Source organism: Diadema antillarum, unplaced genomic scaffold (genome assembly GCF_040938485.1).
Source record: "Diadema antillarum isolate AM-2024a unplaced genomic scaffold, OU_Dant_1.0 seq00000696_RagTag, whole genome shotgun sequence".
NCBI classification, from domain to species: Eukaryota; Metazoa; Echinodermata; class Echinoidea; order Diadematoida; family Diadematidae; genus Diadema; species Diadema antillarum.
In genome coordinates this window covers 2,228,083-2,255,182 of record NW_027271601.1, presented here as the reverse complement: position 1 = coordinate 2,255,182, position 27,100 = coordinate 2,228,083, and the positions used below count along the sequence as shown (strand labels likewise).

At 38.4% G+C, this 27,100-nt stretch overlaps 1 protein-coding gene across 1 annotated transcript in view; it reads left to right on the top strand.

Moving 5' to 3' along the window:
• Positions 1–24,426, top strand: part of LOC139737607 (dynactin subunit 6-like) — a 46,370-nt gene extending 21,944 nt beyond the window's left edge. The window contains exon 7 of the mRNA XM_071648288.1: positions 24,257–24,426. Coding sequence (XP_071504389.1) covers positions 24,257–24,352 — 96 coding nt within the window. The 3' untranslated portion in view covers positions 24,353–24,426. The remainder of the gene's footprint in view (positions 1–24,256) is intronic.
• Positions 24,427–27,100: the final 2,674 nt, after the last annotated feature.

Genomic DNA, 27,100 nt, shown 5'->3' with positions numbered 1-27,100 from the left:
CATCCTTTGTGTACTAGAACCATGTGAGCCATGCATTCACTCTATGGGAAATTGCAATACCTAAGAGGCAATAGTTTAAGAATGCAAGATATATAAATCTTTTATTACCACTGGATATGATACATGCATGAAGTGAAGTTTAGCATAGTATTGGTAGACATGGGAAACAGACTTAAAATGCAGACAGGGACGTCTTTGTGTGCCATCGTGTGTATAATATCTTGGCTGGAATAAATGCATCGCTTTGGAAAAGTCTCCCCATCATTAGTAAGATCTGCGAGATCCTCTGTGGAAAGACCTTAAAGAAGGATTCTATGGCTACTGTAATGATCCGCCAGGGATGGGGCAGGGGAGGACATCTCTTTGACGTGGCGCTCTGCGAGAGGCAGAGAGCTGGGTAATTATGCAAGGCGGTGATGAATAGTATTCGGTCTGTTCTCCTTTGCCGGAGAGATGCGCAGTTCCTAATCCTTCGGAGGAATTTGTGCTCCCTAACTGCCACAATACGGGCCTCCTCCCAAAGCCCCAATTCCTTTCCTTGTTCAACAGCGGCTGCTAGAGTAGTGCGCATTTGTTATCAAGCCTTTTCTTTTTCTTTTTCTTTTCTTTCTTTCTTTCTTTTTTTTGGTCACATGGCTTCCCCCTTGAGAATTCAGTTTTGTTTTGTGCAGACTCCATGCTTGCAAATAAGTTTTATTGCTGATGTTGATCACCGACTGCCACAAGGAGAGAAAAAGAAAAAAATGGCGGCCATGCTGAAGTATTGCTTTTGCTTCATCTCCTTCCAGCTAGTTTGTGTCATCCAGGGACCTGTGGTATCGTGTATCATTCTAGTCCACTGCTCTGCCAATAGTGTTGTCAGTGTCTATGACCAGAGGACAATTGCACTTCTATCAATTCAAAGAAGAATCATATCCATTTAAAACTGCTTTGCCTTGCAGAACTTAACCCGTTGAGGACGAGTCCCGAGTATACTCGGGCAGGTGTCTATGGGAAATGCGTGTTGTAGCAAAATCAAACCGTCCTCAACGGGTTAAGATAATATATGCATATTTTAGGTTGCCATGATGTATTCCATACTCAGATGTTATAGTTAAGGTGCTCTGTCTGTCTCACATCCATTTTATTACCACCCTTTATTGAGAGGTTTTGTTTCGAGTTGTTCCATATCCTCCAATGAAAAGTTCAGTTCAGTTCAGTTCAGTTTATTTTATTTTAGCATGGAAACCTGCTTCAGCCAATGGCTGTTCTTCAGCTTGTCCGTGCCTGATAAAATCACATATACATCATCAAACATTGTACAATAAAAAGCATATCGAACAAACAAAACAAGAATACAATACATTTATTAAGATAACAAAAAATACAAAAATACAAGAAAGTACAAAAAGGCCAAATGTTTACCCTTTCCCATCCCCCCATCCAGTCATAACATAATACTGAATATTCACATAATATATATCTTCATCCATCAAATATGTTTCATAAATTAACTCCATTTAAGTCCTACACCTAAACACTCATCTTAAATCTGGCAAATGATGACTGTTGCCATTTACAGACTATTTCTTCCTAGTTTGACTAAATACTCAGCTGAATTTAATCAGAAGACAAACAGAAGATATATCAAAGACATAATCATCATATGACTATGTACATCTCTGGCTTTCACTTTCAGCTCACATAATTTGAAGATTCGTCAGTTGGTGTGATTTTTGAATAGCACATCAAGTTTTTCTTTCATTCTTTTTACTGTTAGATTAACTACTAGGAGACAAGGTGCTTGATATTGATGTGTATCACGTAGATACAGTGTATGACATGAAATGATTTGTGATCAGATGTAGACAACAATGTACTAATGCCAGTGCACAGTAACCCTGGCTGATGATAAACTGGATCATAAATTCCCCTGAAATCAAAGTCTAATTTATGTACCCATCACCAGTAGTTCTGATACTGAGACCACCCTGTATGCAATCTGAGATCCAAACTACATTAGTTTTGCTCTCTTTCTCTCTTAAAAAGAAAAGAAAAGAAAAAAGGCATATTATAAGATGTGTAATTAATTACTAAAGCTGTGCATTTAGATATTTGTGTTACTGTACTTTGTATATCTTGTCTTTCATCTGTTCAACGATGAACCATGAACTTGCTTATATGCATCACCACCTGTGTTTCTTCTTGAAAAAGTGTTCTTACATGTGAACACTTCAACTTGCTATCAAAGTCATTTGCTGGCATTTTGATTACTATTATGGCAGCTGTCACACATATTCGACAAGAGCTGCACACCACAGTTCAGTCTGCCATAGAGCGGTATGCAAGTACATGCTTACTACATGTACATGTTTAAAGTATGGCGCCACCATACAACATTCTAATGCATAGTCTGATGTTTCATGTTTGACAAGATCATGATTAGAGACCCTGAGATTTGATAAATCAAATGTTTAGGCAAATTTTATCAAGTTTTCATGGTGTATAGTACTGAATGACCGGTCACACGTGTATATTTGAACAATGTTGTGATCATTGTAACTTAGTTTGTGTGGTAAACATATTGCCACAATACTGTACAGTCTATTGAAGCATGATGTTGGCATGGCACTGTGTTTTGCACTCACCCACTTGAGTGGTTATCATACAGTGACATGGCTTTCACTTTTTACAGGACCATGGATGTATCTTGAATAAAATATGATGAGGGGAAAGAAACAAAAACATTAAACATAGCTGAAGTGTCACCTTCAAGTGATACAGATAATAATTCAATGCCATTAGTAACTCTTGGAAAGAAGCCCTGTCTTTCAGTTTCTGTGAAGCAAATAATTTAACAAGTGCCCATGTATCAAGTTTAATGCTGTGAATGCCCTCCCTCTTTTCATCTTCAAAGCACTAGTGAAGATTTATTTGTTTTGTTTTATCAGTTATGTTTGGTTTTTTGTCTTTCTGGCAGGGTGAGCCACTGAGAGATGATCCAACAGCCCTGACACTCGCACGCAACATTGTTTTTGTCAGTTGCGATTTGGCTTGCCATTGTTGTAGACTGATATCGTCTTTTAGTTCATTACAAAAAGTGCGGTGACATCCTCCATAGGAAACAAGCATTTTCAAATGCACTGCGCAGAGCGCACAATCAGGTATAGGACATTTACACAGACTCTCGACTTTCGAACTCATACCTCCCAGAATATGTCTTTTTGCTTAAATGCACCTGGTTTTTATGAAAATCTAGATTTCAAGCTTGCTCTACATACCTCATTTGTAGAGTTTTGTGAAAATTTTACATCGGTACCTTTCGAGTTGAAAATTAGGTGTCATTTCTCACTCAATCAGCTCTACGACAATCAGCTCTACGACAACACGCAATTTTACATTGACGGCACGGTGTGCCAACTGTGAGCCTGAAGGCCATTTTGGGAGTGTTATCTTACTGCCATACCTGTTTTATTTGTACAGTGCACCTGCCTAGTGAGTTGCAGCAAATACTCACGTGTATTCATACTGAGTTTGGAGGAATTTCGTGAAACTTCACCATTGGTACCTTTTCAATATTCATAAGCCATGTCAGTTTAGCCCTGAGTGAAAAACCCACCAATATGTTCATACACTTAAGCAATTGCACGTCCCTGCATGCTTCTCACTTGAATACGCGACGCTGATTGGCTAAATGTCATTGGCCTTACGAGGTTGCATCAGGTCAATGCGTGATTGTGACGTAGCACGTATGCAAATTCATGACGTGACAATAGGTGCGCGCATCTTTATTACTATTTAGATTTCATTAATACATAAGCTTAACGTAGCATTTGCGGCGCGTGATTGCATCGTGAATACGTGTGTATGTATTATTCTTTACCACTCAACGCACTGTGATAGGTGGTATGCAAATGACGGATGTACGTCATAGCTCATTATCTGTTTGTCACCGTTCGCGTGTAGACTTTTTGTAATGTAGGGTTGGGGTGGGGTTGGGGGAGTGAGGGAGGGGGAAGTAAGGAGGGAGAGGTGTCTGGGATCAGAGATGCAACATAAATATTCCAAAAGTTCTTGCCTATTTTTACATGAGAAGATCTAGAAGCATTGTAAAAAGTGTCTCAGCCTCAGTTTTGTGCCATTTTTGTCTCGCCCACCGGAGGTGAAGGCGAGACTAAGGGATCCAAATGGCGTCCGTCCGTCGTCCGTCCGTCGTCCGTCACAAATGTTAAAGTTTACCTGCAAGACTCTCTTATGATGCATAACTTGGCAACTGTTACAGCAATGGCAGCCACACTTGGGTGATAGAAGCACTAGGGGTATCTTCATGTTATGGTGTTGTCAGAGGTCATGTGATGATGTCAAAGGTCATTTGAGGTCATATATTAAAGAGTATGTGCAAGACTCTCTTTTCTATGTTAAAGTTTACCCGCAAGACTCTCTTTTGACAAATAACTTCACATAAGTTGCTTGGATTATAACCTAACTTGGGTCGTAGATGCACTGGGGGTACCTTCATGTTATGGTGCCGTTGGAGGTCACAGGATGAGGTCAAAGGTCATTTGAGGTCATACGTTAAAGTTTACTTGCAAGACTCTCTTATCACATGTAACTCGACACATGTTGCTACAATGGCAATCAAACTTGGGTGATTGATGAACTGGGGGTACCTTCATGTTATAGTGTCGTAAGAGGTCACATGATAAGGTCAAAGGTCATTTGAGGTCATACGTTAAAGTTTACTTGCAAGACTCTCTTATCACACGTAACTCAGCACATGTTGCTACAATGGCAATCAAACTTGGGTGATGGTAGATGTCTCTTGGGAAATTGAAGGTAACCACAAAGTCAAAGGTTACAGACAGGGGTCAACAAACTTTTAGGGCCCAATGTTAAGTTTTTAGGGCGCATTTCGTTTATGGCTCATAACTTTTGATACCTTTGTCCGTTTGTGACCAAACTTGGATGGAAGATGTCCCTTGGGGAGGTGAAGGTCGTCACAAGGTCAAAGGTCACAGACAGGGGTCAACAAACTTTTAGGGCCCAATGTTATGTTTTTAGGGCGCGTTTTGATTGTGGCTCATAACTTTTGATCCCTATGTCCGTTTGTGACCAAACTTGGACGGTAGCTGTCCCTTGGGGAGTTAAAGGTCATCACAAGGTCAAAGGTCACAGAAAGGGGTCAACAAATTTTTAGGGCCCAATGTTAAGTTTTTATGGCGCGTTTCGATTATGGCTCATTACTTTTGATCCCTTTGTCCGTTTGTGACCAAACTTGGATGGTAAATGTCCCTTAGGGTGTTGAAGGTCACCACAAGGTCAAAGGTCATAAGCAGGTCAATTAACTTCTGGGAGTTATAAAAAATATTAATTCCTTGTACGCGAATGGGCGAGACACAATTTGGCGATTGCCTTGTTTGAAACCATTAGTCATCTGATAAACCGTAAGATGGACAGATATAACCTGTGTGACAAAGTGTGACACCACTCTTCCCATTTATCTGGGTGCTTGTACATTGTACATGCAGCAAGAAGGCAACATGCTGCAACTTCAATCAAGAAAATGTATTTAAAGACTGTTCAAACATACACCAGGAGGTAGTCCGCATAAAAACATCTTACGTACGTATTCCTGAAAAAATTCAAGAGTACAAACGATTTTGCCACTCATGTAGAAATGATCGGTACCATGCTCTGTGCACATTGCAATTTAAGTGTTATGTCCAGTTTACATGCAGTTATGCACATTAAACAAATTATCCATCTTTCTCTATGCCATGATAGCTCTCATACGATTCCTTACAGTGATTTGATATTTTGAGATCTATCAATATTGCAGTGAAGCTAGAAATGAAAATATGTGCAGACTAGAATTTGAGCTAAAACATACAGTAGTTGAATGGAACAGTTTTTTTGTTGTTTTGTTTTGTTTTGTTTTTTACAGAAGAGTGGTAACTTCATTTTGGGGAATTGAAGTGACATCGAGCATGTTGTTGATTTCTTTTTTCAGTTTTCTCGTACACTGTACATTGCTGTCAGTCATAGCTAGGCAAGTTCGCTAGATATCCTCACCTTCAGCAAGCATGATGCATTAAAAAAAATCAGTGTCATGTTGAGATGCTGGTCTTTAAGAGAGAAATGAGGCACAATCATTCATAATGATCATTTTGCATCTGTTCAATCATTTTTGATATCTTTGTTTTTGTTTTTGTTTTGTTTTCCACAGAAGGCTACCAGAAACAATAGTTAGACACAATGCCTATAAATATATGCATTTCAGTAATATATTAATAAACCTCTTGTACGAAGAATTTGCAGTCCAATGCATAATGTTATGTATGACCTTTGCGTGCCACTCTCATTTCTTGCATTATCTATCACAGCGTATAAATGCAGCATTCACACAAACAAATTACACTGTTGAGGTGTATAGTGCATTATGATACTGACATGCTTATATCACTGTCTTCCCTTTGCAGGGCAAGAACATAGTAATGATCTTGTTTCTAGTGGTTCTGTGATAGCAACAAGGGCATTGTTAATTATGACACCCGATAGTGAAAGTGGTCTGTTAAATCATTCTGCCTTAGATAGTGTCAGCATAGACAATATACGTTTGTACAATAGAATTTTTGATTTCTTATTGTTTGTCTTTTGGGTGCCTTGTAAAGAAATTCACTGATTATTATTATTTTTTTTTTTGGAGTAGTAACATGTGTACTTTCCATGAGCATATGCCTCAAGAATGAAAAGCCAAACTCACTCCCCCCCCCCCCCCAAAAAAAAAAAAAAATTAATATCCCAAAGTGCTGTCTACAAAGCATTTACTGCTAGTAGTACCGCCACGGAAGTGAAATTCCGTAGTTTGTGAATGTCTAACGCAACCAAATTGATGCTGCCGGCTTTGTTTATTCGCCAAAGATGTCATTTTGGGTCCAAATTATTTCTCTTGATATATTTCCTGACAAAGGGAGAAATTCAACAACATCTGAGAAAGTGACGAGTCTTTCATTAGATTCCTGCGTGTCATTTACGCCCAGTCAGGCTTGAGAGTATCAGGAGCTCAGTCAGCGTACATAATCCATAAGTGGATTTTGGTGGAAGGAGAAGTTGAGGAAGAAATAAAAGAGGAAAGAAAGAGAGAGAGAGAGAGAGAATGAAAAAAGAAAGAAAGAAGAGAGATGGAGAAACGGATATCAAAAGGGAGGTTCTTTTTAACTGACATTGGAATAGAGGGCCAATGTCGTTGGCCATTATGTGGGGAGACCGAGAGGAAACAACATTTTAACTTCTCATGGTGCAAGGAGTTGAGGTCATTCACAGCCGAAGTCAGCTAAACATGCCATGCCATGCTGCAAAACCTGCGCGGCTGAAGTCTCCCATGCTTGCAAAGACTGATGTCTGTAGACATGCGTGCCCAGCTGAATGTGAGCCCAGTGTACAGTAGAGACAAGGCAAGCTTTTTGCAATGTTATCATCAAGGCACACTACAGTGCGAAGGCAGTGAGATTCATTAGACAGATCCTGCATATTTTTTTAACAAACATGGTAAAACCTGACTTTCCCCAAAACCAGCAAAACTGAAGGACTAGTTTTAGGCTGAATTGTAGAAATCATTATTCCTGTTGACACCGATGCATACTTCAATGTTTTACATGGACCTGTCATCATCACAAAAGCCAGATAAAGTTATTGGTTGAGTTGAGTTATGTTTATTTGACCATTAGAAAAAAAACAAAACACTCATATAGACAAACAAACAACAGAATACATAATCATGACAAATAGCTACGTGGTGAGAAACCCATGACAAGCAAATCTGCTTATGAAAGGGGCCTTTGTTACCACTAAAACAAATTATTATATATACAATCTAACAATTTTTTATGCCTCCGCCACGAAGTGGTGCCGGAGGCATTATGTTTTCGGGTTGTCCGTACGTACGTCCGTCCGCTTTCGTTTACGCGATAACTTGAGTAATATTTACTGGAATTTTACCAAACTTGGTCCAAGTATGAAGTATGATGGGGCAATGATTTGATTAGTTTTTGGGTGAAATTGGCTGAAGGTCAAAGGTCAAAAGTCAAGGTCAAATCATGAAATTGCATCCTTTTACGCAATAACTCAAGACTGGATGGAGCAAATTTCACCAAACTTTGTTGGAGGATGATGTATGATGGGACAATTACTTGATTAGTTTTTCAGTGAAATCGGAAGGAGTTCAAAGGTCAAAGATCAAGGTCAAATCCCAAAATTTATCTGTTTACGTGATAACTCAAAACTGGATGAAGCAGCTTTCACCAAATTTGGTCCAAGGATGATGTATGATGGGACAATTAGTTGAGAATAGATTTTAGCGACATTGGCAAGAGGTCAAAGGTCAAAAGGTCAAGGTCAAATGCTAAAAATGTTGCTATTTCCCCCATATCTATGCAATGCCCGCAGTTATTTTCTTGAAACTTAGTATAGACATGTACTACTGTGTAGAGACTCTCCAGAGAGATTTTCATGTCATAAGGTCAAAGGTCAAAAGGTCAAAGGTTAGGTGAAAATGTTGCAATATCACTTTTCTCGCAAATCGTTCAGTGTATCTTCATGGAACTTGGTACATATGCATGTACTGACTGGCAGGGATTATCTAGGGAATTTAGGGGTCATGGGTCAATAGTCAGGGGGGTCAAAGGTCAAATTCAACTCCTCAAAATGTTACTATTTCCCTCATATACTAGTTTATGCAATGATTGCATTATTAGTTTTAAAATTCAGTATGTACATGTATTACTTAATGGAGATTCTCTTGGAAATTTCCGGCCAGAAGGTCAAAGGTTAAGGGTCAAAGGTCAGGTTTAAATGGAAAAAAAAGATATATTTTGTACTGTAATTACACTCTTTCTTCATACCTTGAAAATTATACTCAATGCATAAACTTATAATAAGGTCGGTCAGAAGTCCAGTAAAAATTTTCAATTCCCCAAATATGTGTACCTGCACTCTTTAATAGACAGTTATAGCAAACTCAGATCATGGAAAGTGAACATTCAAGATATTTCTGACAAACCTGTCATTTCGATATTTTGCCAGTTATGTGAAACTGTCATCACACCTTGTGAAGACATTACACCTATTGGGAGAATCATGCATTATGGCGGAGGCATCAGTCGCCATAGCGACATTTCTAGGGTTTTTTTTGCAACTGATTGACAAATTGCCCTACATTGACATAAATAAGCACTGAATTGATCAGTGTTTTAGTAGTAGCCATGATAAAAAATCATGGGCGTACATACTCGAGCAGGATTCGAACCTACGACCTCCTGATCACCGGACAGGCGTCATCTCCACTAGACCACCGAGCTTTCGCCCGACAGCAAGTGTTGGTTCTAATCCTTATAGGATGCAGCAGGTACTGCTTTGTTATACTGCTTTATACTGCTTAGCAGTACCCGCTGCATCCTATAAGGATTAGAACCAACACTTGCTGTCGGGCGAAAGCTCGGTGGTCTAGTGGAGATGACGCCTGTCCGGTGATCAGGAGGTCGTAGGTTCGAATCCTGCTCGAGTATGTACGCCCATGATTTTTCATCATGGCTACTACTAAAACACTGATCAATTCAGTGCTTATTTATGTCGATGTAGGGCAATTTGTCAATCAGTTGCAAAGAAAAACATCTCGACGGAAGAATTTCATGAATTTGAATGATCTAACAAATTATGAATAAATTAAGAGATCGTACAGACATGCAAGCAAAGCACACAGATCCGGAAAGAATTAGATAGTGTGGAAATTGGAAGGAAAGAAGTTAAGGAACGATAGCTTTAGATGAGGTAAAGTGGAGAATACAAAGTAATTTAAAAAAAAGCTATGTTCATTACATTTAATTTTTAACTTAAGTATTTGTAAGTCTCCACAGCCTTCGCTTTTGGGCTATAAAGTGTCTGACAGTGTTAATTCATTAGAATCTCTCCGAGTTTATCCAGGGTTTTCAGCCAAACGCCTTTATAGTGGTGATGCTGTGATATTGACTATAATGGAAATTTTCAAGTTGAAGCTGCGTATTCTCAGAAGTACTATGATTAACCCACACAACGTAGCAGATTGTGACTATTGCTGTTGGGAATATAAATGTTAAAATTCCAAGGTTTGCTATTTCAAGAGATCATTAGTATTATTCATATAATGAAGGGGCAAATCCTAATCAGATGATTGAATGAGAGCATACATGTGACCAGGCATTTATTTTGCCTATCACATAATTTTGCTTATGACCAGTCATTAGTAAAGTTTAGTGACCAGTCATTAGCACTTTCTTGTCACAACGATGACTGGGCAAGAATCCATTATCTCACTTGCGAAAATGGCTGGCCAATCTCAAATACCAAGATGATTCAATTTTAGATATTTTAATTTCTGAAATTTGTTCAGCATGTGGCATTGTCATTCCGTCAGTGGGGTAACAAGACCGTGCATCTCAAATTTGGGTGAAAATCACATCTTTTGATTGATTATCAAATAATCACTTTAAGTGATGTCCTGTCCAAATTCTAGCTGTCTTACCCCAAAAATGAAGCCACCACAACATGCCAGAGGAAAAGCAATCCCATTTGACATAGTACTGTGGCTACCATATTTTTATGCTCTTTTGAACATTTGATGATTTTGAGATAAAGGTTTTGTCGCCCTAACAATGATTTTTGTTATTATCCAGTTGTGAGAGCAGTGTTGTGATTCACGCTTCTTTAACCTGCATAAAACGAAAAACAACGAATGAAATCAGCATGTACATGAGCACAAGCCAACTTCTAAATCATTATTATGTGTATTAAGGCTTGACTGTACACAACATCATTGGATGTGAACCCACTAAAGAGGTATTTTGAAGGGGATGCCATGCATATACCACATCATCTTGGAGGACTCCCCACCCTCACAAATACAGACTTTTTTCCCAGAAGTTGCGCTCCTACTAACGTAGTCACTTGGCTTGACAGGACAATTAAACCATATGACAGAATGATTAACTTGTAGACACCATGATGAAAAAGAACATCAATTATTTCATGGAAAAGTACAGACATTGCATTTCATAGCTCATTGCTACAATAATGCATGGGGACAAAGGATTTATTGAAATTGAAATTTGTCAACCTCAGAGGACTGACATGGATGAAATACGGTTCCATATTTCTTCCGTCTTATTCAAATTTTCTCTTATACCTGTCTCAGGGTAATGTTATATATATGCCAAAATATTTGTTTAGAAAGATCAGATTGATAAATTTATTTATTTATTCATTTAAATAATTACTTATTTGTTCATGTATGTATTTAGGTATTTTAATTTTATATATTAATCTATTTATCTGACTATTTATTTAGTTAATTAGTTAGTTAGTTGTTTGTTTGTTTGTTTGTTCTTTTATTTACAAGTTAATCCATTCATGTAATCATTTATTGCTTAAATCTCAGCAAGCATTATCTTGTGTTTTTTTTTTCCTTTTAAGTACCTCTACATTTCTCTCTGAGTCTGGTACATGTCTCTAGGCAAGGTGTTGCCATTCTCTTTTCCATGAACTTACAAGAATTTTGGAAAGGGGGAAGAAAGATTATTTTATTTTTACACGTCATTGGCCTGATATCTTTATTTGCCTATCTTTTTTAGCTCTTGTCAATTGCTGTGTGGCAAGCATTCTTTTATGAGACTTGTGATTAAGAAGTCTTCAAAGATTTAAAAAAAAAAAAAAAATTATCATGTTCTGCATTCATGAAATTAAAAGCATATTACTACAAGCAGTTTGCTCACTGCGTTATTGCTACATAGCTGTTTCATTGATTGCAGAGATCCACCTTTCTTTAGTGAAAAACAATCGCCATAAAGCAAAAGCATTCCTTTCATTGTGCACAGTTTGTCCATTTTACATCATTGATGGAAGGGAAGGGAGTGATCAAGACCTTAAAAGGGAATATCCAAAGCCTACAGGAAACTGTTGATCTTTGCTCTAACATGTACATATATTAACATGCATGAGAAATTTGTGAAGTAATGCTTAGGTAACACAATTTCATGTGGTTAATGATGGAAATGCAAAACATTAGCCAAATAGGCAGGCTGACAGTATTACAATTTGAGAACATTGAGAACGTTGGGGTTGCTATGTAATTTTTTGATAAGCGATATGCGATAAACACCAAATCTGGCCATAGCAGTATCCATTGATCTTCCATGCGAGAGTGAATTGCATGCAGCTTGTTGGGAAATATCATTGATAGGGCACAAGTGATCAGCAAGTAACATTCTACCAACCCATTACTGATTGAGGAGGGAATTTAGGAATAACAGTTGTATTGGTAAAGCATACAATCAAAACTGGTTTACACTTGTGTTCTAAAGATACTCTGAAACAACTCATTCTCCTGGCAAATCTCGTCAGCCAGACACGTTCCTTGGCAGACCCTTTCGATGTATTGCAAGGAAATTCCAAATGGTGGAAGATGAATTTGAGCCCTTTCTGAGAACTTTGTTTTGCTGTCAATCCAGTCATTGCACCTCTTTGTCAAGAAGTGCTTTGATACACACAGGGAGAAAAGGTGACATGAACCACTCTGATTTCAATGTCTCTAATAACCCAAGTTTGTGTATGCATACAATTGGTACAATTTGTGTGTGTATGTGGTGGGTATGTGTGTGTCTTTGTATGTTGTGTTTACTATTGACAATATTGTCAGGAGATGTTATGAATTGTAAATCATGATAAAATTGCAGTTCCGTATAGATGAAAATGAGAATATTCAAAAAGAGGATTTTTTTTAATTATGTACACAATGCACAGTTATAGGGGAAAACCCTCACATACATTCATTACAATATCAAAGCTTGGATTAAGTTTTAAGTCACATAAAGGTTTGGTAATTATCATTTTCTTCAGAAATTAGCTTTCTTTTTCCTTGCTTCTCAAAACTGCATTTAAGGCCCCGTAGCTGAAATGCAAATCTGGAATCTGTCATTGACATTATCCAGCAATATAACTATTCTGCAGATGAAATACAAGTAAATTTAAACCTATGAATACAATGAATATATATAAATGACATTCCTTCACAATCTCCCACCTCCTATTCCTAACATAACATGGCTGTTGTTCCTTCTTTTAACAGTACCCACTCCCTTTTTCTTTCATATACCTTGCAAAACTTTTTCTTAATTATTTTGTGGTGGAAATCTGGAAAAAATATATTCTGTTTCTATCTTTTTTTATAACATATTTATCCCTCAGGGTATGGCTGTATTTAGTTTGTAACTTTGACAGAGTTATGTTTGTCGAAATCAAATCCTCCGACTTTTCAGTTCATTTGGGAAGCATTAAGGGGGATTTGATGATGAAATATGCAGAGATTTGTATAAGAGAAAAAAAAACCTACTATAACCATGCTAGTGGCTACAGAGAGTGCATGTACTTTGTGAACAGACTAGCCCCAGGAACTGACATCTATTCTTTATGGCAAAGTGTACCACTCACAATTTCACACCAATAATAATTCATTTTATAAATTCAGTTCAGGATGTTACCTCAGTAATCCCATTTTATTTCGGTACACATGTGGGTTTACTGACAGTCTTTGCTTACCGACTGACTGCAGATTTAGTGTTCAGATTGTCACAGTTCTCCTACAGAGTGATTACTTACGGAATTTTCAAGCTGACAATGTTAGAGGTTAAAAGATCAGTTCTTGGATTTTTAGTGTACATGTACTTTCACTGTATTACTTGCTTAACAATATATTACACAATCATAATAGATGTCAAGTCGTCTCTGTGACATCAAATTTGTGTACTGGGAGTTAGGCTGTTTTGGATTTGCTTTTCTAATTGTGAATAAGATGTGTATAAGTGTGCAGTTTATACGAAAGGATATATACAGTATGTATCTTTCACTTAAAATAAGTGAGATTGCTCTTCTGAGGAACTGCTTGAATCTAATACCATTAGCAATATTTAAGTCACCTGTTTATGCTGGGATATTATACCCCCACCCACACATAGTGTGTATGGGGGTACTGTATATAGGAATCACTTGCTGTTGTTATCATTGTTACCTCTTTTTTTTTTTTTTTAGATTTTCTGAATCAGAATGTAGTGTGCAAGGTTTGTATCATTGCTTAAAGATATGTTTTATAGTGTCACATATCATTTTAAAACTTCCAAATTCATCAGCTTAGATGAAAATACCTTCATGGAAAAAGATTTCTCTTTCTAGCGATAGGAATATATGCAATTACCATCACACAAAAGTGTGTTTGCCAATACATTCTTATAACAAATTAACATACGACAACTTTCAGAGTGCTTTGCTAGAGACCGTAGAGCAATATGTGTATATTTTTTTTACTCATTTTACACAGAATCTTGTATGACAAGATAATTGTTGCAAAGATGCTACTTTGTATTTGCAGGATATTTCACATTTGATCCAGTGATATTGTCAGTTTCCACACAGACTCTAAACAACATCTTGTTCTCTTTCCCCACTCTCTCTCTCTCTCTCTCTCTCTCCACTTGCTTGTCAAAACAAAACTCTATAAATTCATGCACGCACCTTCCTACGTGGGGGAAAAAACCCAAACCTTCGATACAGCAGGGTCTAAAGGCAAGTCATCTCCGATTCTAATCCTCACTAGAGCTTTTGGATGGAAAAATCTCATCTCTTCATCCTGCAACTTCTCCTGAAACTAATCTGATTTATTCATGAGAAAAATTGTGCCATCATTATTTTTTTCTTTCTTCTGGCTTGATATCAATCTTTTTTTTTTTTCAATTTTCTCTCTCTATGACATGTTGCTTTGCCATGCTAGATGTGTGTCGTTGGATAAGGTATTTGCAGTTGATATTTGTGTCATTGTTTTGTTTTACTTTGTTTTTGTCTCATTCCTCAGGGAGTAAGGATTCACCCATGCTCTATTTCTCTTGCTGCTATTTTCTGAATGTGCAACATGAAGGGCTTTTCTGTTGTGTGCACGTTGATGCTGTTGAAGTTATCTCATTGTGCTAAATGGTTGTTATCCTCTCATCTTGTCTGCCCGGTGTGAAATTGTTTAGATCTTCGCTTCACGACGTGTACACCATGACATCATGGCGCCACCTCGAGACTGGAGTTTGTTTGTTTGTTTGTTTGTTTGTTTGGTTGGGTTTTGTTTTTTTTGATACCTAGGGAAGCTTATCCTAGAGCAGAGGTGAACATAAGGCCCTCCGTAGATATGTTCTACACTGTCATAATGTTCAGTGTGCCCTCCCAGGACCACCAGCGTACAATCGTATTGACCTTTATGTCTAAACGCTGGGCAGACGAGACTGAAAGAGTTAATCCTGGCAATCCTAAAGCAGTCCGCTGTGAGAACATGCAAATTGAAAAGCCCTTGTCTGTGGTAAGACCACATGTCACCATGCCAACAGTTTTACATGCAGCAATGTTTGTGAAACTGACAATCTTATAGGGTCTCATCCGCGGCAGAAATTTTATGTGCAATAATTACTGCACTGCTGGATTTGTGTCTGCACAATCATGGGCTTAGCTACCTGCACATTGGCAATATGAGCAAGAATCATTTGGTGATGCTGCCATTTATCACTGCACCCCTACAGCATCGATGAAGTTGCCTCCATGTTGCTCTGTTTTGTGTTCCCCCATCTTTTCTCTTGTCACTGATGTGAGCCATGGTTCCTTTGTTGCTTGTTTCTGTGTCCAGCACCAATGTACTGATTGAGAGGTTACCACTATTATAACAGGTGTTTTTACACCTGAGTTCATTCACCAATCTCGAGTAGGATACAATATTACGTTCAGACGGTGAGCCCTAAAGTAACCTCTAGGATAGCTATCTTTGAGGATACGCTCTGTCCCCCTAACTACGATGCGTGTTCACAAGATTATCCTCGAGGGTAGCTATCCCTCAAGGATCGGCTCACTGCCCCATGTAACTGTGCTTGATCTACAAGTTCCTATCAACAAGTTCTGTCCACATAATGCTTAACTGAGACTTGGGACCCCCTGGGGCTCATTGATAGAGCACTAACCCTTAGATATCTCGTGGATAGCTACTATTGTATATCTTCCAGTTAACTTCAAGTTGGCTACCAACAAGTATGTCTACACAGTGTCTAACTACAAGCTTATCCTCAAAGATAGCTATCCTTGAGGTTAAGGATCACCGTCTGAACGTAACTAGTGTGAATGTAACGTCTGTACCCTTCACGGTCTGTATTTCTTATAGATTTTTAAATTACTATATTTGTCAAGGAATTATGCATGCATGCCAGCAGGATTTTTGTACCAAGGAGGTGTCATACAATTGTCCCCTTCAGAAACTGTATATATGGAAGTGACATTCAAAAGCGACAGATTTTTAGCTCACCTGAGCCAAGGGCTCAAGTGAGCTCATGCGTTCGCTTTTTTGTCAGTCATACGTTGTCTGTTGTGTGATGTCAGTAAAGTTTGAACATTTTTTTGTCTTTTTCTTCACACATCATGATCTTATTTTAACCAACCAATGAAGGCCTCATTAGTATTAAAGGGTAAGGGATTCAAAGTTGTTAAGTGGTTTGGAGTTCCTGTGGGGCCCACTGTGGGCTCCCAAACACCAATTATGAATAAATTTGAATAATCTTCTTCTCCAGTGTGTCTTGAGTGGATGCAACCCTGTCATATTGCATTTTTATACTTTGAGATATATGTAAAGAGTATACCAATGGGTTGTTTTTGCAGCTACAGGGCTGGCCCACTTGGGCACCCGAGGAGGATATCACACATGTTGAGGTGCGACCCAGGGGATAGAATTGATTTAATCATTCTCTCCTTTAAATTGCTTTATCAAAGCTGTTTGCCAAATTTGGCAGGAATCATTCTTAGGGAAAAGGGGGATACAGAATTGTCCAAATAGTTCATGTGGCCAACATGGGGCTCAGAAGCAAGGCCCCTAAGGCCCAAAAGTGAGTAAATTGAACAAGATCTTCCTCTGCACATCCACAAAAGAATCTGTCCCCCCGTTCATGTTGTTGGTGTTATTATAGTTAAGGCAAAGTGTGTCTGGATTTATTCAAAGTGGCTACTATGGAGTATGGAAGCACAAAAATGGTTATGAGCAAGCTACCACTGGACCAACAGATGAGGGATTAGGCAATGAGGATACAGTGCCTTTCCTAGGGACACAACTGCTATTGCCAGCAGATTGGAACCAGGGACCTCCTGATGTAGAGGGAGTGGTCTTAACCACTGAACCACAATTTGGTGTGAAGTAGTTATGGAGACAGACTGTCTAAACTGGAAGAAAAGTAAGCAGTGAATCACCCAGCTTGGCAGGAGAAGCACAAACAAATGTCAAGCCTATCACCGATGATGCAAGCACATACTATTCAGGAACTTGGCTTGCTTGCACATTGCAACATGCCTGTTCATGTCTACTCGTAGAAATGGCCGAGCACTTGACCCTCAGAATCCCAGGCCATGAGAGAATCTTCAGAAGAAATTAACGAAAATGTTCTAGGAGACAGGGAAGAATAAAAGAATTCAGCTTCCTCGGCCCATAATTATGATCTCATAATAAGATGAAAGTCACAGCGCAAGTGTGTTTTCCCATTGAAGCACAAATGTAGGATGATTATCTGGGAATGGCATTGACCACTCAGCTGATCAACAGAGCTCGTCAATAAAGTGTGTTTTCCCATTGAAGCACAAATGTAGGATGATTATCTGGGAATGGCATTGACCACTCAGCTGATCAACAGAGCTCGTCAATAAAGTACACATACCGTTAACGTAGGGGCTTTTTGTTTGTGATTTTATTTTAAATCTTGGTGCATGTGTGTGATTGCAGGCCAGGCACTCGGTTTCTCACAGTTCTCCTAGCTGTGTGTCTTCCATCAACTGTCTATCTTGTCCATCTGTATTGTCTCTCCCACATGTGTGTGCACATGATTTACGAATCGGAATTTTAACCACGTGATATTTTACGCATTGGTCAGCATCAAATGCAGTGTAGCTACGATGTACAGTATCTGTGGGAGCAAGCTAATGACTTGTACATTCTCTCATTGTTATTAACAAACATAAACATTTAGTTGAAACTTGCTTCAAATATGCAGTTTGCAACATGCCATCTCTTGAAAGTAAGCCGCAGGGAAAAGTTGAATATGCCTCATTTATAATAATTTGGCCATATTGGAAATGAAAAAAATAAAAAATAAAGTTTCAGCCCAACATAGATTTTTTAGCACGTGATAAAACCAGACAGCAGAAGTGAGGAAGGTATCCACCCTCAGAACCACAGCTCCTATGGACACTCCCAAATATTATTATCATATATCATTATGACATAATGACAGTGTGTCAAGAAACACAAGTGTATGATATGTAAATATTATTTTCCTCATGAAAAAAAAAATATATATATACACTATATGCATCTGCACAGTGGGGGAAAAAAAAGTTTGTAAGGTTCCAATTTATCTAAGTGAAATGAAGTAACCTATATAGCTGCAATGGTCTATGTTTGTAACGTATAGGCTTGTATAAATGTCTAGATGTCTTTGTCAAAGAAGCAAGCATGGTTGGGGTGCGTGAAAGTTGTCTCCCCACCATAATTTGTTTCACTTTCTGTCGTAGAGAAAAGTGTCCATAAAGAGGGACATGATACCACTTATCAACCGTTGTCGATTGTGCAAGCTCCACAGAGTGTCCCATGAAGTCCAGAAACAGATAAATCATACATTAAAGGGGTTGCCGCATAAAAGCATCATCTCTTCCACAAGCCTATCTGGTAATGTAGGTGACTAAACTCGTGTCTGTAAAAGTCAGACAAAGGACCACCACCCCCCTCCCCCCCCCCCAAAAAAAAAAAGAAAAAGAAAAAGAAAAAGTGAAATGAGGGAAAAGAGAATTTTACCAAACTTTTTTTTTCTCCTCACTCTGCTTCTGCAAAACTTGTCAATGTCATTGTCATATGCTCCTCCAACTTGCCGGTGTTATACATCTGCACCTATAGTTTCTATGCATCCTACATTTTTTATCAGCATCATTGCATTCCTTCGTTGTGATAATCAATCATTTGATTGATATGTAATATCATTTACTTAATCAAAAACTCTGCACAAGTATACCACATGATCATTCTTATTCTTACATATTGCGTCCCTGACATCAATAACTGAGATTTATTCTCTTCTTTTGGTGTTTGTTCCCCAGGCCAATCAGGAAAGTATATTTGTTGTGTCCTGAGTTGGTACTGAGATACATTTTTTAAAATATCCGGGCAATTACCCCCAGAGGGCAATTAACCCCCCCCCCCCCCCAGCTAAATACTGGTAAGTGGTAAGGTTAGAGTAAAGAATAGGGTTAGGGTTAGGTTTAGGGTTAGGAGTTTGGGTTAGGGTTAAGATTAGGTTCATAATTAGGATTAGGATTAGGGCCAGGGGAAGGGTCCGGGGTAATTGCCCAGGGGGTAATTGCCCTAGACCCATTTTTTTACCATTCCTCCATAGACCCTGATTGCACTCTTACATGTCTTAACACAACAAATCACAACTTGTGTACAAGATACACAGGTTTGTCAAACCATTTCCTGTTCAATAAACCGGCTAAGATGCATATATGTATGTATAGTAACTGCAGAGCTGAGAAAGGTATCGAGTAGGCTATACATGTCATCAGCCATGAGTTGTCTACTCAGAATATAACCCAGATTCCCATGTACCGGTAAACCTAGCAGTAGCCATAAAGTTAATTGGTTTTTTTACCTTAAAATCACAATATCTTCAGCTGCATAAATGCCAAACTTTGCTTTACATTCATAGTCAAAATGATACAGAGTTGATATTGTTCAGTACTTTGCCCTTTGTATTGGTAGGATTTTGCAAAATTATCATGAAAGTCAACTGAACCTTTTCATTCTATTTTTGTTTGTTGCCGCTTACATCGTCTTCAGCATGCTTTTTTGGTTTGCGCATGTGTGTTCTAATTTTGCATAATTAATCAAGCTTTTGCATAAAAGTAAGTTAGTTTCATTCCATAACACAGAACATATCACCATTTTAAACTTTAGAATGAAGTGGTATGTGTCATCAGTGTGGTTCTGACAAATGTGTATGTTTGGATTTAGTTCATGTGTGTGTGTGTGTGTATGTGTTTGTGTCATATCTTAACTTGTAATATTCTATTCTCAACCAAAATTAGTGTTGATTTAGGCAATTGATAGTCTGCAGATTGAGCTTGTCCATTTTTTTTTTTTTTTTTTGGGGGGGGATCTAGTCTAAAGATGTAGTAGTGTTGATGGCAAAGTAGTAATCAAGAGATCAACATCAATGATAATGATAATGACTAAATATTTGATTACCCAAAGGAGAAGAGATTGTAAAATGATGTAATTCAATGACACAATAATTGTACAATACTACATATAGGATTGAATATTGATGACTGTGATATTCACCAGGAACAAGGAAAAATTCTGCTCTTGCTCATGATAGAAAAGTGTCTCTAATTTTCAATGGAAGTGAAAGGCAATTTCGGGAATGCAAATAGCATGTTTATGTTGATCTGAAACTTGAGAGCAATACCACAGTTCACAAGTGTTGGAGAAAGTTTGCAGACAATGAAGTGGTTTTTACCGTAGGGCTGAAACAAGTCGAAAGATGTCATATTCCTAAAAAGCAGGTGTATATTGGCCTCAAAATTCAGGGCAGCAAGTCGTTTGCCGTGCAGTCTTACTCTTGCCCTGCTCGTCTGCCCGAGAAGCGTTTACTCAGGGGCCTCTTAGCTCAGGTTGCGTTTAAGAGAGTGGAGTGGGGCAATTACCATAGAGATGGACTTGTTATGTCGATGTAAAATTGTTAGCTGTGAATAACAGCTAGCAATGTTATATCGACTGAGTTGAAAATGTCAGAAGGTACTTGTGTGAGAGGTAAAAATGGCAGCCATGGTGAAGTGATAGGTTACAAATCGGTGAAATGAGAGTCATTACTGTCCCTCCTCACATTTGACATTTTAATTCTGACATTTATTTTTTAAAACTTGGAACCTTTTTACATATGATATCATCTAACATTAACACATTTTTTCTTTGACCTCTGACATCCTATCTCCATAAATGTTTTTCATGCCCCTACTGTCTACATGTTCATCTTTAGGGCATCGTTTGCTTTTGTGCATCATTGTGCATCATTTCATCAATTATGATATTCGCCCTGACCTTAAACCCCAACATTTTTTCCCTCTAGTAACCAACTGAACAATATGCTATACCTTTCTCCCTCCCCCCCCCCCTCAAACACACACTTCTAAGTTCTATGCATATCTATTATCTATTCTTGGTAAACATAAACTTAACCTGTTGAGGACAGGCTGATTTTGCTACAACACACATTTCCCCTAGACACTTGCTCGAGTATACTCAGGACTCGTAATCAAGGGGTTAAAAAAAAAATAGTGGTGTGGATTATCTGTGTTTTGCAAGAGTGATACTGCTCTGATCTCCAGACACCAAACGAGACAAACTAAGCATGAGATGGCCATCATTTAGATGCCATCAATGCAGTAGTGCCAGCTGAGCGATGATACGCTGCCAAAAAAAGATGTTAAAAAAATAGTAAATAAAACAAAAATTCCCATTCATTAACAGACATCACCACTGTCCAAGTCTGGAGAAATGCCATGCTCATGAATGAATATGTCGGTAGCTGCTCTGTGATTTAAAAGACCTCAGGCTGATGTTCTTTAAATATGTACACTATATATGTAGATATTATTATGTTTGTCATAATAACTTACTGTTTTAAATCACAGCCCAATGCGGGGGGGGGGGGGGGGGGGGGGGGGGAATGAGTCGCATAAAACTTGTTTTCTTGCTTGGTGCTGTCTTTTTTCTTGGTGAGCTGGTTGTGTGTATTAATAGAGAGCGGATAGAAAGTAGCCATACCAGTCTGCCATATTTTGAAGAAAAAAACAAAAACAAAAAGGGGGAGAGTTTACATCGTTAGGTCGGCGATGCCCGGTAAGAAGCCATGCCATTCCTTCGGCTCTGTAATGAGCATTGTCCTTGCTTCCTTCCTTCATGTCGTCCATGTTGGAGTGTTTGTGTCCGGCGTTACATAAGTTGGGATGGAGAGAAAACAGGAGATAGCCATCAGCGGAACGCTCCTGCCAAGTGAAAGGTTTCAATCTCCATCTTGTTTTTGTTTTGCTCTTGTCTCTTGTAGAGCCTCTGCATAAAATTGTGGCATTATAAGAAAAGAAAAATAGATGATAATGATAATTTCACCACACAGGGCAATTATTGTCCTAACTGCTCTAATTGCGCTTTGCTGCTGTTCTTTGTTTTCTTGATTCTTCAATTATTTTTTGGTTGTTGGTTTCTTGTCAATGGCATCTACCTTTTTTGTCTTTTTTTTTTCCTGCTCGTGCCTTAGTGTACGCGTCTTAATGCTGGTTGATTCCTTGTGCATTTCATTGTGACAGTGGAATGAACGTTAGGAGAAGGAAATGGTCATTGTGTTTGAGTGAGCGGCAACTTAGCACATCAATTTGCAGATCAGGGAATGAGCTTTAATGGGCGGCAGGAGACACATACATTTTGTGCTATAGAGTGTGATGTGTGTGTGTGTGGTTAGTCCGCCATGATACTGCGTCCCACAGTAGCAATGCGATGTGGTGGCATTTTAGGGTATTTGCTTCAGTCGGCATATCAATATTTTTGAGGAGCTGATACCTTGTGAACATGATGCGATCAAGGCTGCATAATTGACTGTAGGGAATGCTTTTTGCCCATATTTCTTTGTACGACAATGCTGACTGAAATAATGATTGTTCAGGTTTGATTTTGTTTAAAACAAAGAAGCATAATCTTTATACTACTGTAGAAGCTGTTCTTTTTGTGAGGTTTTAATCTTCGCAAATTTCACAAATCACTATGGGGCCATGAATTGAAGAACATGCAAAAATGTTGCATGTACAATACAGTGGTGTACAATTATGATGGCCTTGGTGTCAAATCGCGATAACAATTCGCGAAAATGTCTGTGACCACATTTCCTAAAATTTCAATATGCAAAAATAACAGCTTTTACAGATTGCCATCATGGATGGAAACACTCTTATCACAACCCAGAAACTCACAATCAACGTTCTTAAAAGCATCAGGGGGGGGGGGGGGGGGGAGATAAGTAGTCATGGTCCATATTATTATAGAAATACACTGGTACATTACATGTGTAATTACCTGTGCCAAGGAGATTATGTTTTCCTGGGTTTGATTTTTTGCTTGTTTGTTGGTCTGATAGCAATATTTTTCAAAAAGGTATTTATATTGTACAAACTTTGATGAAATTTTAAGCATACGTCCGTTGTGGTATTAAAAAGGGTACAGGTGATTAGTCTTTGAGCTGATACTGCTCGTGAGCTAGATCCTGGATGTTTGTTTTTTTTAGTGTATGTGTGTTTGTTTGTTTGTTTTTGTTTTAAGGGAAGTGGGCGCTGTTGATTGATGTTGGTGGCCCCGTGGCCTTAGTGGACATTTGTCCTCTCCTGAGTGCTTCTAGATTACAACAGAATTGAAGGGGAAATGAACGGAGGAATATCATCACATTCAACATGTTGTGAAGTGGAGTACATTAAGTATCACTTTATATATCATTAAACTGTACATGAGATGCATGCTCGAGACATTAGCGAACACACACACACACACACACACACACACACACACACACACACACACACACACACACACACACACAAAACACCCAAACTGTATCTTAGTTAATTCTTCTAACTGTTGGTGTTCATGCTACTAAGTTCCAGAAAGTACATGATGTATGTACTTGAAGTTTCCTTGAAGAAGTGAAAATACGTCAAATGTAGGATTATCAAAGTGAATTGCTGTGGTGTATTACTGTGCATCTGCATATATATGTGCATTATAAAACAATCTGTACACCCTAACATTGTTTCATGTCTGTTGGTAGCCAACAACACCACACCTGCACCCACACAAACACACACCAAAAGATGGGACCATAAGCTGTGTCATGTCTAAGACTCTTCAAATATGGCCAACCAAGTCCAATTGTTTTGTTCTGTTTATAAGAAGCAAATTTATATCGTAACTACATGTATGAAACTGGAAGATGTAATTTGCCTTCACCACTAGCTTATTAAAGTTCTTCCCTGTTTGTTTTTTCTCTTCCTTATCTTTGTATTTTTGTTTATTTTTCGTTGCTGTACTTTTTGTTTGGTCAAGGCGCAGACTCTGCAGCTGGATTTTCTCACCAAGATTCTGCCCAACTACCACCACCTCAAGAAGTCCACAAAGACCAAGTCTGTGGAGAAGTCCTGAGGACCGAAGTTGGGGCCAGGGGCCGGGCCAGGCAGGGGCACTCGATCTGCACCTCAACAGATAACAGGACAGAAGTCGGGCACTGTGGATTGAAATCACATGGATTGAAATGTGCTATGGTACAACCTATTCCATTAGTTTCCATGTAAACTGTACCTCCTTCCCCCCCCCCCCCCCCCCCTGTTGTCGGCATGACCATACCACATGCCTATGTATCCTTGTAAAGTGGAAGATACAATGTAGCTACAGCTTGCTTGCCTCTTTGTTACTGAAAGTCCTCCTACATGTGACCAATCGCTGCCTCTTGAGTCAAGGACAGTTTTAAAGGAAGATGCTCCCTTAGCATGGGTGTGTGTTTGTGTGTGAGTGTGTGTGTTCCAATGATCAATTAGAGAGAATGTCATCTGCTAGTTGGTTGAATTTATTTCCATGAGAGTAGATTGAATATCATGAACATTTGCAATGTGGGAGAAATTCAAGAGACCACTACCCACTTTCCTCTCTATATTTATAACAGTAAACTCATATTTTCAGAACTATCTTTCAAGAGAGTTAGGTCAAGTTTAAAGCAGTTTGTGTGACGAAATGTTGGTGCTTGCATATAGCTGCAGTTACAAGTATCACTGCACCAGCAGACATGTTGTATATCACTATTGCTGTGACATTGTTGTGGGTACAGTGCTGTGTTTACTCCAGGTTTGCTCCTTGATGCAAGAATCCAAGATGTCTCCGACGAATTTTCTCGGAGAAATGTGCGTCTAAATATCAAGCGGTATTCAGAGTGTAATTGTCAGAATCTTTTGACTCTAGCAGTTGTTCAAGGTCCTTTTAAAATCTTCTCTTTTTCTTTTTTTTTCAAATGGAGACCAAAAGTGCATTTTGAATGGAAAAGTCTCCCTCCTCCCAAAGGTTGTATAGAATCAATAAGCCTTTACTGGCATTTATGCGGTCTTTGCAGGGGTCAAGGGCTCTCTTTGACTTCTACTTCGTACTTTCTCAATGGGGGGTGACATCTTTGATTCCATACAATTTACTGCAAGAGCCACGAAAGCTAGCAGGGAAGCCAAACCAATAGATTGATAGAAAGTTGAAAATGAGAAGCATATAATGATAAATAAGTGTATGTACAGGTAAATATGTAGATAAATAAGAGTGTGCATAAGTAAATATGTAGATAAATAAGTGTATGCATTTGTTGATATGTAGATAGATACACAAAGAGATTATGATAAAGAAAATACTCTTCAGAAAGTGTTTGATGCATGATCGTAAGGCATGACCTTTCATACATGATGTGGGATTTCTTGTGTCTCGTACATTAAGTGTTTACACAGCCATGAGATGAGAGATTGGCTGTGTGCTGTCATTTTGGCTTGCAGATTTCCTACAATCAGTCTTGGTGAAGCATTCTGATATCATTGGCCAGGATTGGGTTGGCTCTTGCTGTCTGTGGTTTACGAGATCAGTGCTTACCCCTGTCGCTACTAGTAATAGCCATGATGCGTCTATAGGATACTTGATAGTATTCTTAGAGTAGTGGTGTTGTAAGAATTGTAGTGCAGTTGGATGCACACTGTGTTCAACTCAGCTGTAATGAATGAATTGAATTTAAAGTAAAGTTGAAATAATGCTACAGATTTCATCAAAATCTGACCTAAAATGATAAAAAAAAAAGTTATGGAATTTTAGAGTTTCACATGTTTCTATAAGACACTGCTAAATATAGTCACAACCTCATATGCTACCTAGATGACACAGTGATGTCAGTCATCACCTTACTACACTCCCATTTGTTTGTATGCAAAAGTAACATTTCAGAAAAAAAAAAGTTTTTTTACCTTTTTTGGTCATAAAGTGATCAACCAAACCCTGTTCCCTGAAACAAGTCATGAGAAGAAATTTATTATGAGACTTCACTAATTTGATGTTGATTTGATTAATTTGATTTGATGAATTTGTCGTTGCCTAAATCACTGTTTTTCTAAAACATGCGAAAGTCTAAAAATTCCACAATTGCCTTATTTTAAGTCCAGTAATGATGAGATCTTCCCATTCTGTGTATCTGATTTTCAGTACTCCTCATCTTTTTAAGCAAATGTGAGCTTGATGTGGAATTTTGCTTTCTTCTGATCCCTATTAAAAATGAGAGCTGTGTAAGCATGGTCTAACAAGAGGCTTCTAATCAAGTGAGGCTTCTGAAATATCTCGAAGACAAATCAATGGATTCAGGTAAAATTGCATGCTGTAATGAAAAACATGTAATCAATACTAGTTTAACCATGTATCCAGTTTGTAATTTTCAAAATGCATTCAAATTGCATGCATGTTTCTGCGAGAAAGGTCATAGGTGACAACCCAAAATCCAGCTGGAGGCTTGCCCAACATAGCAAGAAAGGGAGAGGAAAAAAAGACCAAAATGCATTCCAATAGATGTAGACTATAGAACCTCAGCTGCATGTAATGGTTACAAAATAGATTTCGACTGAGGTCAGGGTGAAATGTGTATCCATTGGAATGCATTATAAAACTTGTGTAGTGCAAAATGTATGTTTGTATTTCCCCCAATGAAGCTGATTTTGGAGAGAATACTAGTATTGCCCCATTGTCGAGAGAAATTGAGTGTGGTTGCAACATTGTTGTGTGATTTGCTATGCAAAATGGTGCGAACACACTCATACCATTAGTCGTAATCCATACCAAGTCATTAGCCGTCATCCATACCAAGTCATTAGAGGAGACACAAAAGAC